The sequence below is a fragment of the Bos indicus genome, chromosome 9, assembly GCF_029378745.1.
Source record: "Bos indicus isolate NIAB-ARS_2022 breed Sahiwal x Tharparkar chromosome 9, NIAB-ARS_B.indTharparkar_mat_pri_1.0, whole genome shotgun sequence".
Lineage (NCBI taxonomy): Eukaryota > Metazoa > Chordata > Mammalia > Artiodactyla > Bovidae > Bos > Bos indicus.
This window is the reverse complement of record NC_091768.1, coordinates 87158091-87172898: the sequence shown is the minus strand read 5'-3', so window position 1 is coordinate 87172898 and position 14808 is coordinate 87158091. Positions and strand designations below refer to the sequence as shown.

The window sequence follows — 14808 nt, the reverse complement described above, 5'->3', positions numbered from 1 at the left end:
AACAGACCCAGACCCTGGGGGAGACATGGGGCAAGGACTCAGAACCTGAGGCCGTTCAGCTGGAGAATTGTGGGCCCAGGGTAAGAGGTGGAAATCAGGGCCTAGACACCATCAGGGGAAGCAGAATGTGTGGTGCTTAGTAGCTCAGTCGTGTTCAACTCTTTGCGACCTCATGGACTGTGGCCCACCAGGCTCCTCTGTCCGTGGGATTCTCCAGGCACGAATACTGGAGTGGGTTGCCATGCCCTCCTCCAGGGGAGCTTCCCAACACAGGGACTGAACCCAGGTCTCCCGCATAGAAGGCAGATTCTTTACAGTCTGAGCTATTGAGACACCATAGAAGCAACTTAAATGACAATCGACAAATGAATGGATAAAGAAGATGTGGCGGGGGCTTTCTGGTGGGACAGTGATAGGAATTCTCCTGCCAATGCAGGGGACACAGGTTTGATCCCTGGTCAGGGAAGATCCCACATGCCACAGGACGACTAAACCCATGTGCTTTGGAAGCCCAAGCAAACTAGAGCCGGTGCTTTGCAACAAGAGAAGCCACTGCAATGAGAGGCCTACGCACACCAACCCTGCTCTGTCTCCTAAAGTCTGGCCTTGTTGCCCAGGAGGTTCCCTGGATCCTGGGGCCGAGACGCTTTAGCTCTTACTGCTCATTCTCTGACATTTATTCTCCTTCCCCCTTCAAGGAACCTCACACTGATCAGAATGGCCATATTGAAAAGTCGATGAGTTTGAGTAGGCTCCGGGACTTGATGATGGACAGGGAAGCCTGGCGTGCTGTAGTCCATGGGGTCACAAAAATTCGGACATGACTGAGCGACTGAACTGAACTGAAGGAGTCAAAAACTGTAAAAACAGGTACCAAAGTTATTACTGGAGACATACAGAAAGAGTTCGTTTATTTAAGAGGGAAGCAAGGCGGAAATATACACCCAGAAAGGAGTGCAGGCGTCCTGAATGAGCAATACAAAGAAGCTAGGCTAGGGATTTAACATACACATACATGTCTCTATCTTCCCTGGTGGCTCAGTTGGTAAAGAATTTGCCTGCAATACAAGAGACCCAGGTTCGATCCCCGGGTCAGGAAGATCCCCTGGAGAAGAAAATGGCAATCCACTCCAGTATCCCTTGCCTGAAGATTTCCATGAACAGACGAGCTGGCAGCTTACAGTCCATGGGATCCCAAAGAGTCCGACATGACTGTGTAACTAACCTTCTTTCACTTTCACTTCCATACATGCATCTTTTCTTCCCCAACTCCCCTTCCATCCCCACCCAGGCTGCCACATGACATTGAGCAGAGTTCTATGTGCTATACAGTAGGTCCTTGCTGGTTATCCATTTTAAATAAATCAGTGTGTGCATGTTGATCCCAGACTCCCTAACTATCCCTTCCCCCTCATCCTTTCCCCCTGCAACCATAAATTCATTCTCTAAGTCTGTGAGTCTCCTTCTGGTTTGTAAGTAAGAGCACTTGTATCACGACGTTTTGGATTCTGAGTGTGAAGGACCTCAGAAGGTGTTTCTGCTCCTCCGTCTGACGTATGTCGTTCAATATGACACTCTCCAGGTCCATCCATGTTGCTGCACAGGGCATTGTTTCATTCTTTCTGAGGCTGAGTAATACTGCCCTGTGTATATGTCCCACATCTTCTTTGCCCATTCATCTGTGGGTGACGTGTAGGTGGCTTCCAGGTCCCGGCTACTGTGAGCAGCGCTGCCGTGAACACAGGGTGCACGTGTCCTCTCAGACCATGTGTCCTCAGAATCGCCAGGGACATCGAATCCCACAAGATGGACAAAGGGTGACACGTCATGACCTCTCTTGTGGGTTAGAAAACAAAAATCTTAAATACTTCAAGTTTCCTGGAGTACTGAGATTTTTATTTAAATAGCACTAGCATAACAAATAGGCTTCCCCAGTGGCTCAGACGGTAAAGAATCCACTGTCAAGGCAGGAGACACAGAAGACGTGGGTTCAATCCCTGAGTTGGAGACGTCCCCTGAGAAGGAAACAGCAACCCACTTCAGTGTTCTTGCCTGGAGAATCCCATGGACAGAGGAGCCTGGCAGGCTACAGATCACGGGGTCACAAAGACTTGGACACGACTGAGCCACTAACACAGCGACTAAGCGTGATAAATTATTAAGGGAAACAGTCATAAATAAAACTTTGTTCTATTGAAAATACGCTGAGGTGATTTCTCCAGACGCAGAAAGAATCCCTGAGTCCTGTAATAGCAGATGGTATTTTTCTTGCAATATCATTTGCAAGAACGAGGTCACGAGGCAGAGTCTATTATCCACAAACTAGAATACGATGAAAAATGTCCTGTTTGTGGAGCCTTCTTCAAGGACTTGAGCATTTCCGTGTAGAAATTCCATCACTTAGCACCAGGAGGAAATGGTGAAATAATTGTTTCTGTTTTTTGGGTTTTTTTAGAGACACTGAGTGGGATTTCCCCAAATGTAATAAAGCCCATGAGGTGATGCATCTACTGTGTCACCGTAACCAGAAAACAGACCCAGGATTCATGGGGTCTGATCTCCTGGATCTAAAGTGAAGAGCAGGAGAGAGGCAGACAGAGCACCTGTCGCGCTTCCTGGGAGCACCGTCTCCTGCAGAAAAGAAAGAAATGTTGGTCCAAGAGGCTGAGGAATTCCTGTCACTTTCCTGGGGCTGCACCTCTCCAGCCCCACCCTCACTGAGGGGCTCCTGTGTCCTCCACCTCCACCCCCACCCCAGGCCCAGCAGCTTCTTGTCACCTCCTCCTTCCTTCCTGCATCACAGAGGCACCCCAGGCCCTGACACCCGCTGCTCAGGCTCAGGACTGAAGCCAGTGAGGAATCAATCTGCTCCCTTTACTCAGGTCCGGATCCTCCCTCAGGGGGGCCTAACCAGGGAACAGGTCTGGGGAGGAGGGGCGTTGCTTCCTGACAGCCTTGGGGGCTGCAGGCAAACCTCCTTCCTTCACTCCCCTCTAGCCTCTGAGCCAGCAGCACACACAGCTGTCAGGACCAGGGTCCCTGCCCCCCATCTCTTCCTGGTCCCCCCAGCTGGGCGCCTCCACCCCAGCTCAGGCCCACCATCCCCAGGCACTTCTGCTCAAGGCAGGGCCTCTCAGTGATGGAGGCTCTGGGTCCCCAGGAGGCTGCTGACGTGCAGGCCACAGGCTGAGTCCGAACTGTTGCGGCTCCAGGAGCACAGGCCTGGCCTCAGGCCTTCCCACAGTCTTTGCTGTGGGGCTCCTGCCTTGCTTGCTTGACCCAGGCCACTTCCTGTGAGAACGGGCCTTTGGAGTTGGGTCTGCAGTTCTTGCTCTCAGGTGATAGGTGGTCTTATCCCCCTGGTCATTTCCAGGGTGAGGAGGTTCAGTGAGGGGCAGAGGTTGGCTGGGATTCACCTTCCCCGTCCTCACTCCAGGCCCTGTGCCCCTGCCTTCCCTCTGAATTCTGCCCTCAGTACCTGCTCCTGGAAAGGACTCAGCCCAGGAAGACAGTTATGATGAAACTGCTGAGAAGCACGGGGAGGATACAGGTGACGTGCTTGGTGGCTGTGGCTGTGGAGTTGACTCTGAGGGGAGCTTCAGTTGGTGATGCTGTAAGGAAAGTGAGAGTGAAGCCCTTGTTCCTACCCCTAAACTAAGCTGATGCCTTCTCAGCCCCCCTGACCCAGGTACCCCTACTATGCAGCCTGTTTGCACCCACACATGGAGGCCCTTGTGACAGGTCCTCAGGAGAGACGGGAGGGAGGGAGGAACCCAGTCCCCATGGGACGCTGACAGCTAATGAGTAAGCAAGATTTCCAACAGAGCCACTCAGTACTAATGTGACATCAGAGATGGTGACATCAGGATGGAGTCCTCAGGAGCTGACAGCAGAGGTGCTATTGACAGATTTCCAGAAGTAGGATTGGTGACATCTAAAAGAAGGTTCTGGAAAGAGGGAATACTAAGAAGGAGATTGGAATCATAGAGATGCTCTCATGTTTAGGATCAGTGAGAATCCATGTTCAATTGTACAAAGGCCTGTGCTGTGAGGAGAGACGTCAGGAGCTGGAAGAGGAAGGAGGATTACAGAGCATCCCCGGGGGCATTGTTCTCCCAGGACAGCTCACCTCTGACAGATCATTTTCACACACACAGAGGGGGGGTCCATGTCACCGTGAGAGAACTACCACTTTCTCCTACTCTTCTCACTTACCCACGGTCTTCAACATTTTCTCCCAGCGCACCAAGGAAGTGTGATACCAGCGCTGACAGTCTCCCATGGAGACCTTCTTGAAGGAGTCCATCACAGCTCTGTCATTTTCCCATTTCTCTTTCATCCGTCTCCCTTTAGAGTGAACCATTGTCCAGTATCCATTCTCCGAATCAAAGAGGAGGCACAGTTGTCCATTGAAGCCAAACTCCCAGGATGCACTGGTGTGTCCATTGTCTTCACGCCAGCATGTCATCCTGGCCTGCAGGGTGAGAGGGCCTGACCCCACCGAGGAAAAGAAAGAACTCAGCCTCTGAGCTTGAGAGATTCTTTGCCCAACCTGGGTCCACATCCCCTGGGCCCAGCTAATCTGGTCCTAGTCTCTCCTGCAACAGCTGCTCTTTCCATTGGACTACTAGGGAAGGACAATATCCTCTTTTTTTTTTTTACCCGAAAACAGTGGATGCAGCTAAGCCCCCAGTCTACTCCTCCTGCATTTGGACTTTCTAACTCACCCTTGTCTATGTGTTTCTCCGGTATAACGTCAGGCATCTGCTCCTTGAGCAAGTCTCCAATGTCTTTGAGTGTGTTAATCTGTGTTTCCCACGCATTCATACTTTTCACTTCCTCTCCCAATGGACTCATGTACTTGATCTTAGCTGTACCACAGTCATAGGAGAGAAAGACCTTTTGATCAACTTCTCCTTGAACCTCACACCATGGCTGACCATCTCTGGGCCGAGGATCAATGGTGACATTATAGGAAAGAGAATGAGCATCTGTGAAGGCAAAACACAGTGAGGGTGAGGTTGGGGAAAAAGACCCTGAGGCCCCTTCCCCCAGTTATGTGAGAGCAAAGTGCAGGGCTGGGCTGACAGAGCCATGACACCCCACAACACACACCACACAGCCAGCGCCCCTCCTCTCCTTGTGGAGGAGGAGGAGTCCCCTGCCTGGCAAATTTCACACATCCTGGGTGTGTCCCCTTGTCCACCAGGTCAGTTCTCAGCATAATAACCTTTGCAGAGATGTGCCAGGCTGCTATGCAGGAAAAGCCTAGATGACAGAGGACTGTCAGAATCTAACCCCATGTCCTGTGAGAGATGGGGAGCCTGTGGGGATGCTCCTGAGGAAGCAGGATCACAGGGAGAGGGGCAAAGAAGTGACGGGTGAGCACAGAACCCCAAGTTGGAGAAGGGAGAGTTTATAATTACGGATCACAGGACTTAGCAAGGCCGGGGAGATGCTCCTGATCTCCCACTAGGATGGGTCTTGGAAGCCTGGAGAAAGGCCTAGCCCACATGGCATGAAAGAGAAAATCCAGAACTTCCGAGGCAGGTGGTAGAGGAGGGGATCAAAGGCTCAGAGAAGTGAATCTGCCAGGGCAGACATGGTATGAAAGGGCAGGAAAGTGTGCAGGCCACCAGGCACCATGGGAAAGCCTGATGGATTCTATGGAGCCTGAGAGGAAAGCATGCATGAGAAGCATCTCCAATAGCTCAAGGATGACTTTTGTGGAAATCAGGGATGGTGATAGGAGACTGTGTTCCTGTGGGCTTCCGGCAGGAACAGGGATAGAAAATGGGGAAAGATCAGATTCCAGGTGGAGTGTTGTATGTCAGGAGCAAAGTGGGTACAATGGTCAAAGTCATTAGTGAAAGTCACTCAGTCGTGTTTCACTCTTGTGACCCCCATGGACTATACAGTCCATGGAATTCTCCAGGCCAGAATACTGCAGTGGGTAGCCTTTCCCTTCTCCTGAGGATCTTCCCAATCCAGGGATCGAACCCAGGTCTCCCACGTTGCAGGCGGATTCTTTACCAGCTGAGCCACAAGGGAAGCCCAAGAATACTGGAGTGGGTAGCCTATCCCTTCTCCAGCAGATCTTCCAGACCCAGGAATCAAACTGGGGTTTCCTGTGTTGCAGGTGGATTCTTTACCAACTGAGCTATCAGGGAAGCTGAAAGTGATTAGAGAGTCCCAATGCCAGCCAGGGCCTGACTGCAGAGAGTACAATGCTGGCTCATAGCACAGGGTGATCCTAGAGGCAGAGAGATGGTCAGTGAACCTGGATGCAAACTGCTTGATTGAGAGACAGAAAACAAGGAGAGACAAACACAAGACTGGATGATCAGTAGGCTGAAAGCAGCCATCCCTACCAAACATCCCTACCAAAATTTCCAGAACCGAGCTACTTCTCAGAAGGCATCACCAGAGAAAGAAGCCACGTCCCAGTGAGGAGGGCCCTTTCATCACCACGGGAAGTGCAGAAGTCCTTCCATACTCTCCCGATGAGCCACACGGTTATTTACTGGGGCAACTAACTCCAATACTTTGGCCACCTGATGTGAAGAACTGAGTCATTGGAAAAGACCCTGATGCTGGGAAAGATTGAAGGATAGAGGAGAAGGGGACGACAGAGGATGAGATGGTTGGATGGCATCACCGATGCGATGGACATGACTCTGGGAGTTGGTGATGGACAGGGAAGCCTGGCAGGCTGCAGTCCATGGGGTCGCAAAGAGTCGGACACAACTGAGTGAATGAACTGAACTGAACTGGAATTGCAGAAGGAGAAACTACTCCCACATTCATTAGACCCAGTGTGTTACTAACACCACGCACAGGAACAGTAGCATGATCATGGCCCCCGTGCTGTGAAGTATTGCTCTGAGGACCAGGCAATTAATAGACACCTGTGCCAGGTCCTGCTGACAGTGGTTATCTCTGGGTCCACAGATCCACTCAGTGTCCATTGCACACGTCCTGGGCTTCTGACACGAATGCACAGTCTGTGTTGTTAGTAAACTGCCATGGGTGAGGTACCATAGTCGTGGATTCCACATTCATTCTTCTCACCCTGACTCCCCATCCCCCGATAGTACATGGAGACAGTATCATCTCCTGGAGGAAATAATGAAAACGAGTACCAACCTACAATCTCTCTAGGCCTGCAGAGCTGTGGTCTCTATCTTATCTCCACTGAATTACCACTGATGTCCTAGGTTCCCTCTAATGGTACATATGACACATTCCAGGTTTCAAGACCCTAGGTCTCTGCTGCAACTCCTGTCCTGGCACAAAGGCAGTCACAATTGATGAATGATGAGTGTGGCTGGACCTGCTTCTTGGGCAGATGACCCAACAGAACCGGTGACATCATAGCTTCCTGTGTTCAGAAAGGTGCTACATGCTGTAGGTGGCATTTTACTTGGAGGCTCACAACACAGACTCCTGGTGTCCTGAAGAAAGGACATACCACTTGCAGTGAGAAAGCCCATACCATTCAGTGCAGCTCCTGGTATGGTCCTGGGGCCTGGCAGAGATGAGGCCTCTGGTCATGGAATGTCAGAGTTGCCCATTATGATCTGGGTTCACCAACCCCAACCATTAGTTCAGATAGGCCAGCCATCATAGGATAGAAGTGATTATGTGGCTTGGCATAACCAGGGCCACAGGGAACAAATAAGATGTGCCAGCAGGTGACCTAGGCCTGACACCAGAGTTGATACAGGGCCACTATCCCCTGCTCACACCTGTGGCTTCATGCAGTGTCCCCTATGGCTCCTTGAACCAAGGAAGCCAGACTATAGCAGAGGGGGTGCATTAGCCCATAACAGCCAGATCCACACTCCTATCACAGTCCCACCACCAGAAGCTACAAGGCAGGACACGGTAAGTTTCTGGTTCATAAACAGACAACTGAGGCAGCTCTTGGATGATTCTCTATGGGATGGGTCACTCATTACTGGGGTCAGAAACCAGGACAGTGGACAAGTCTGGTTCTCAGTTGATTTACACATTATATTTGGCTCCTGCTGCTCCACAAACATGGAAGCTCCTTTTGCACTCAGAGACAGATACCAAATTGCCTAAAGAGACCTTGAGATTTACTATCTTCTGTAGAAAAAAATCTGTCAACTCCTACCTTAATCAATAACCATTATAGGCTGCTGCTGTCCCAATTCCTAGACACTATGAATGTGGGACCAAAGGGTAGAAGTGGGGATGCCCAGCCTCACCCTCGAGCCCTGTGTCACACTCTGGGAAACCCTGTTCCTGTCCCTCCTAAGTTAGGTTCTCCGGGCCAGGTGTGGGGGGGTTTGTTGGGTGAGTTATCAGACAGAGGGATAAGATGCCAGTTGAGAGAGGGCATGTTTAGACTTTCTCCAACTAGCTATTGGAGGCCCTGGGCTTCTTGGGACCATGGACAAATGGGAAATAGATGGTCTCGTAACCAAAACGGCTCTAGGGCGCCTTAGTGGGAAAGACCTGCCCCCCCTCCCCCCATGGTCTCTGTCTGCCTCTTGTTTGTAGAAAAGTTTCAGTCAGCCAGGCCTCCTGTGAGTCTCAAAACAGTGGTTTAAGAGTTAAGGATTAGAACATGTGAAGATGGAGAAAGGAATACTCCTTAGGCTGGGAAACTGGTAACAATTTAGACTGTGACCAGCCACATAGCAGTGTCATGAAATTACCAGTTCCCTGAAAGATAACAAAGAGCTGACACAATCCTCAAGTTGTTTCCACAGGAAGCAGACCCCCAGCACAGAAAAACTGCTGGCGGCAAGCACGTAGACCCCCAGACTTGTTGAAACCATAAGCTTGGTGGTGCTCAAACATTCGCCTTGTGCCAACCACCCTGACTGTGCTCAAGACGCTGATGTGCCCCACAGCAGCCACCTCTGCTCCCTTTCTAACCTGGAAACTTAGAGGCGGTCTGAGAACATTAGGTCACTATTTCCCAGGGCTCCTGAACAAACCAGCTTCTCCTTTTCCATCACTTATTAACTTCACCAGTGGTAGGATCTGGGTCATAACCAGCTTCAATTAGTAACGGCCTGAACTGTGTGGGAGGAGCTTTGACTCCAGGGACGCGCTGATCAATGGCTAGGCATTGAGAGCCTTCCTCACGATGCATATGTAATTTTTTTTTTAATAAACTGAATTCTTTAATTTTTTCAAGTGTGTTTAAAAATCCATTTTATACTTAAGCCAGCCTTGAAGATAAGCACATAATCTGTTTACTTTTATTTTTTTACCCAACAAAACTCAGGCACCCATTCTGTGCATAGCACTGTTCTAGGTGCAGTAAAAGGGATTCTTAACCTTAAACCATGAGTGTACCTTCTGGAACTGTGTTATCCTCCTTTTCCAGAAAGTAAAAATAAATAAAATCACCATTGTTTACTATTGACCTGCCCCAAATCCACTTCTGGCTCTGAGAACTGCTGCTGCTGCTAAGTCGCTTCAGTCGTGTCTGACTCTGTGCAACCCCATAGACGACAGCCCACCAGGCTCCCCCGTCCCTGGGATTCTCCAGGCAAGAACACTGGAGTGGGTTGCCATGTCCTTCTCCAATGCATGAAAGTGAAAAGTGAAAGTGAAGTCTCCCAGTTATGTCCAACTCTTAGCGACCCCATGGACTGCAGCCTACCAGGCTCCTCCATCCATGGGATTTTCCAGGCAAGAGTACTGGAGTGGGGTGCCATATGCTAGGATCTGCCAAATTTAAGATGTTTCAGTGAATTCCACTCCTACTTTCCCCAAAGTAAGAAGGCAGAACTCCTCTTTATTTAAAAAAAATTTTAAAAGGCAATTTTTCATGAAAGAGTAGTTTCTATTTCTATTGCATTTTTCTTTTTTTTTTCCTTCTAGCTTTTAAGTTTTCTTCCTCCAACACTACCTTTTCCTGTACAAGGCAACAGCATTTTTTCATTTTTCTTTTTCTAAGACAAAGTATTCTATCTTATAGACAAATAATTCCCAAGACTAGTGATAAATATTTAAAAAAAGAAGAAGAAGAAAGAAACTTAAGAGTTTCCCTGGTGGCTCAGCAGGTAATGAATCCACCTGCAATGCAGGAGACCCCAGTGCAATTCCTGAGTCAGAAAGATCTCCTGGAAAAGGGAGAGGCTACCCACTCCAGTATTCTTGAGCTTCCCTGGTGCCTTAGATGGTAAAGAATCCACCTGCAATGTGGAAGACCTGGGTTCGATCCCTGGGTTGGGAAGATCCCCTAGAGAAGGGAAAGGCTACCCATTCTAGTATTCAACCCTGGAGAATTCCAGGGACTGTATAGTCCATGGGGTCGCAAAGAGTCAGACACGACTGAGCAACTAAGCCCAGCACATTCAAGGGTGAATCAACTACATTACTTTGATGAAGTAAAAACTAAAAACCACTTGGCACTAAGCTAGTCCAAGTATTTGTGTTGAAACAATTTTAAAAACTATTTATTTTATAACACTGTTTAAAACTTTCTTGGTCAAAAAATTTATACAAACATTTTCAGTTCAACCTAATGAAAGTGATATCTAGAAAATATTCCACATCATTAAGTCTGTCTTAGAAAGTTCAGATGCTATGGCATTCCTAAGGCACAGTGTTCTGGAAGACAATGTGCTTCTGCGGTGCTGGGTGATGTATGTGACTGTCCGGCTCCACGTGGGCCTCAGCAGGCACCGTCCCCCTGATGCTGGGGGACTGTGAGAGGACAGTCAGACACAGACCCCCAGGGCTGCATGGAACCCTGTGAGACACTGGGCCAGCTGCTGGAACTGGGCTTCTCCTCCAAATCTAAGGCCCAGCACAAGCCATCACAGCAAATGGTTCATCAGGACAGTTGATAGGCTGGGCTATTTGATGACCTTCTTTCATATCTCTAAAGAGTCGACATCCGTGTAGGGTATTTGACCCAGAGCCATGAGCTCCTACACTATCACTCTGAAGGCCCACACATCACTAGCACTGGAAAACTAAAAAAAATTATTTTTTTCATATCTATCTTTTTTTGGCTGTATTGGGTCTTAGTTGTGGCACTTGGGATCTTTTTGCAGCATGAAGACTCTTAGTTGCAACATGCTGACTTCTTAGTTGTAGCATGCGGGATCCAGTTCCCCGACCAAGGATCGAACCGGGCCCCTTCATTGGGAGTGTGGAGTCTTAGCGACTGGATCACCAGGGAAGTCCGGAGACCTCATTCTTAACCAGACGTTCATGAGCCATCCATCGATCCCACTTTTTCATTGTCCCCCACACAGTGAGAGTCCATGGGGAACAAGATTCTGGAGAGGGGCTATCTGTACTCTTAACTTGAGGTTGTCATCAATGGCAGAGCTCCTAGCAGCCAGGTCTTTGTGGAGGACTTCTCTTCTGACCAGGTAATCCATTCCACAGGCAATCTGACCTTGTGGACCAGGTCCTGTTGAGAAATTGCCTGAGGATTACTGGCCTCTACTAATTTGTGCTGCAGGCTTCCCTGGTGGCTCAGACAGTGAAGAATCTGCCTGCAATTCAGAAGACCCGAGTTTGACCCCTGGGTCAGAAAGATCACCTGGAGAAGGGAATGGCCACCCACTCCATTATTCTTGCCTGAAGAATTCCTCGGACAGAAGAGCTTGGCGGGCTACAGTAGATGAGGTGGCAAGAGCCGGACAGGACTGACTAATACACACAGAGACACACAATTTGCAATGCTGTGAAAACTATTTATGATTCTCCCAATTCGTGTAAGGCAATATCATGAGGGCTTTTCTCTTTTTTCTATACACATAAGGGAAATAGGAGAAGATTTCTGTGATGAAGATCTCATAGCTTGCAATGTTCAGTGAATATCATTGTCACCTGAATTTCAGAAGCTTAATCTCTGTTTTTACAAATGATTGCTGTTTTTTATTTGGATCTTTTCCATCTACATAAATCCCATGGAAAATACGCCCTAAACTACCTTCTTGGAGTACATCCTTTCCGTGGATAGAGTTATCCTCTCCTTGGATATTTCGATATCCTTCACCTTAGCTCTGGCCTCCAAAAGAGGGGCACTTCTCAAGACACTCCTCTACCCACCCACAAGGTAGGATAACGGGATGGAAGTACTATTGTTGGGTGTGTCTCCTCACAGATACTGAGTCATCTGGGACATGGCTGAGACAACCCTTGGGAACTACTGGACACTGATGCTGTCTTCCAGTTCAATTCTTGTCATACCATGAAGGTGCAAAACAGCTAATATTATTACTACAAGAAATATAACTGCACGGCAAACCCCTGCGCTGATATAAAACACACGGGTAGAAGTAGCTGGAGCTGCATGAACAGGATCATAAATAGTTCTGCTAGTGGCTTTGTCTAAGACCGAAGTTTTTTGTAGCACATTTTCCTTCCTTTCAAATTTTTGAAGAAGGGAAGTTTTTGAAGAATTTACTGTCAAGTTGAGCTGCATTTAGTATCACAACCTCATCATCTACTTTGCAGAAAAGGAAAGCTAGAGCCGATATAGTGCCTGGAAATCCCCCCACCCCGTGCCCCTCGAACGCCCCACCCCCATCAAGCAGAAATGCCGACCTGGGGCAGGTCCACGAAATTGTCTACTTGGAAACCTGCTTATATTCAACTTGGACTCTGCAGGCCAAGTGAAAGGCAGGACATCTGTTTCGCTGGGTTAAAGGATAGACGTAGTGCCCAACAAGGCCACTTCTCTAATAAAAAAAGTTCTGCATCTAGACCAATGAGCCGAGGCACCTGGTCCCTGCTCAGGAAGAGGCTCGCACCGGCCCCCGGGGTCCTGGGTGAGGCCCGGGGGCCGGGGGTGGAGCCTTGGGGCCGGGGGTTGAGCCGTGCCGCGGAGCCTGGAGGCCGAGAGTGGAGCCCGGGGACCGGGGGTGGAGCCTTGCTGAGGAGCCAGGGGACCGGGGCTGGAGCCCTGGGACCGGGGGTGGAGCCGTGCCGCGGAGCCTGGAGGCCGAGAGTGGAGCCCGGGGACCGGGGGTGGAGCCGTGCCGCGGAGCCCGGTGGCCGAGGGTGGAGCCCGGAGGCCGGGGGTGGAGCCCTGGGGCCGAGGGTGGAGCCGTGTCGCGGAGCCCGGTGACCGAGGGTGGAGCCCGGGGGCCGGGGTTGGAGCCCGGGGCCGGGGGTGGAGCCATGACGCAGAGCCCTGGGGCTGGGGCCCCGGCTGGAGCCAGCAGCCAGGGCTCGGACAGGAGCACTCAAGCACGTTTCAGCAGGGATTGCGCCGCCGCCGCCGCTTCCTGGGCACCAGGGTCCGCTCTGCGTTTATAACTTACAGCCGGGAAAGAGCGCTGGTCCTTCAAGGGCCGGGAGATGTAGGGACCAGAAGGGTCTCTGTTGCACAGGTCGGGGCGGAAAGGCGTGCTTTTCGGGGCGGGTCTGGGTCTATTCGCGGGATGCCCGACTGGCCCCAAACCGCCCGGCTCCAGGGCTCCCACTTCCAGGGGCGGTCTGGACCCTTGGGAGGTTTCAACCCTATTTCCTGCCGCGTTGCGGACCCCTCTTTTCCCAGCGTCACTTCCCAAATTCCCGACATTACTACTTCACCCAAGTCAACCCTGTTCTGGCCCGGAGTACCAGCAAGAAGCCGGGAGGAGCCTCCGAGGACTAAATGGGCCAGGGAAGCGAAAGAGGTGGGGGCGGCAGCGCCACCCTGTAAAAAGTTTCGCGAAACCCCGGGGACACCACCCCCATCCCATTTACCGCTCATAACCCGTTAAACCTCCTCGCGTTCCCCCGCCACGCTCCGCGTAGGGTCATCCCCGAACTCACCGCTGGACGTTCCGCTGAACAAAACAATTGGAAGCAAAACGAGGAAACCAAGACTGGTCTTGAAGCCACCCATCTCTCCCTTTGCCACCTGGATCCCTTTGCAGGAGTGCGAGGCTGCCAAGCCAGACCCCGCGATCCTCTCCCGCTAGCCCACAGCTGAGGTGTGGACCTCCACTCCTCCCAGGACTGCCTGGCCCGCCCCTCCGCTGACAGGCTCCGCCCCAGATTTCCTAGCAGTAACCACTAGGAACCCCGCGCCGGGGGCTGGGCGGGGCTCTATTAACAGCTCGCTTGCTCTCTAGCCCGGCCTCCCAGTGTGCTCGCCTGCCCACCTGCTTACGTAGTGCGCCCACTTGCTTACGTAGTGCGCCAACTTGCAAGTGATAGGAGACCGCCTAGTTCTTGTAGCTGAGGCTGAAACGCCAATACTTTGGCCGCCTGATGCGAAGAACTGACTCACTGGAAAAGACCCTGATGCTGGGAAGGATTAAAGACGGTAGGAGCAGGGGACTACAGAGGATGAGATAGTTGGAAGGCATCACCGACTCGATGGACGTGAGTTTGAGTAAAATCCGGGAGTTGGTGATGGATTTGCAGTCCACGGGGTCGCAAAGAGTCGGAGACGACTGAGCCACTGAACTTAAGGCTCTTGTTCCTCACCTTGTTCCTTATCAGTCTTAAGTCTCTTGTCCCTTATCAGATCGGGGGCACTCAGGCCAGTCATTTGAGTTGGGAGGAGACAAGGAACAAAAGAAAATTCTTGTTCGGGCCCCTGGGTCAGGTCAGTCAGCGGACAAGCTTGTCCCTAAGTACCTGAATGGTCAGGGCATCAGTCGCAGTGAGGAAATCCCACCAGAGTCGCCATCTGTTACAGAAAGGGGGACTCCTTGCAGGGTCTGAGAGTGGGCTTTTGTCTAACACTGGGAAATGAATTGTTCCAGGAGACACATATGCTGACAAGGGAAGAGCTTTTTTTGGGAAGGGGCTACAGGGCGGAGAGCAGCAGGGTAAGGGAACCCAGCAGAACTGCTTTGCCAC

General features: G+C 50.8%; 1 protein-coding gene and 1 pseudogene across 1 annotated transcript; both read right to left on the bottom strand.

Moving 5' to 3' along the window:
- Positions 1 to 894: 894 nt before the first annotated feature.
- LOC139184962 (UL16-binding protein 2-like) lies at positions 895 to 13994 on the bottom strand. Its single transcript, XM_070796354.1, has 5 exons — positions 13771 to 13994; positions 4728 to 4991; positions 4216 to 4491; positions 3479 to 3611; positions 895 to 2631 (listed from the first exon to the last, which is right to left on the bottom strand). The coding sequence occupies exons 1-4, from the start codon at positions 13841 to 13843 to the stop codon at positions 3496 to 3498; spliced, it is 729 nt and encodes a 242-aa protein (XP_070652455.1). The 5' UTR covers positions 13844 to 13994; the 3' UTR covers positions 895 to 2631; positions 3479 to 3495.
- Positions 10710 to 12492, bottom strand: LOC109563579 (tyrosine-protein kinase RYK-like; annotated as a pseudogene).
- Positions 13995 to 14808: the final 814 nt, after the last annotated feature.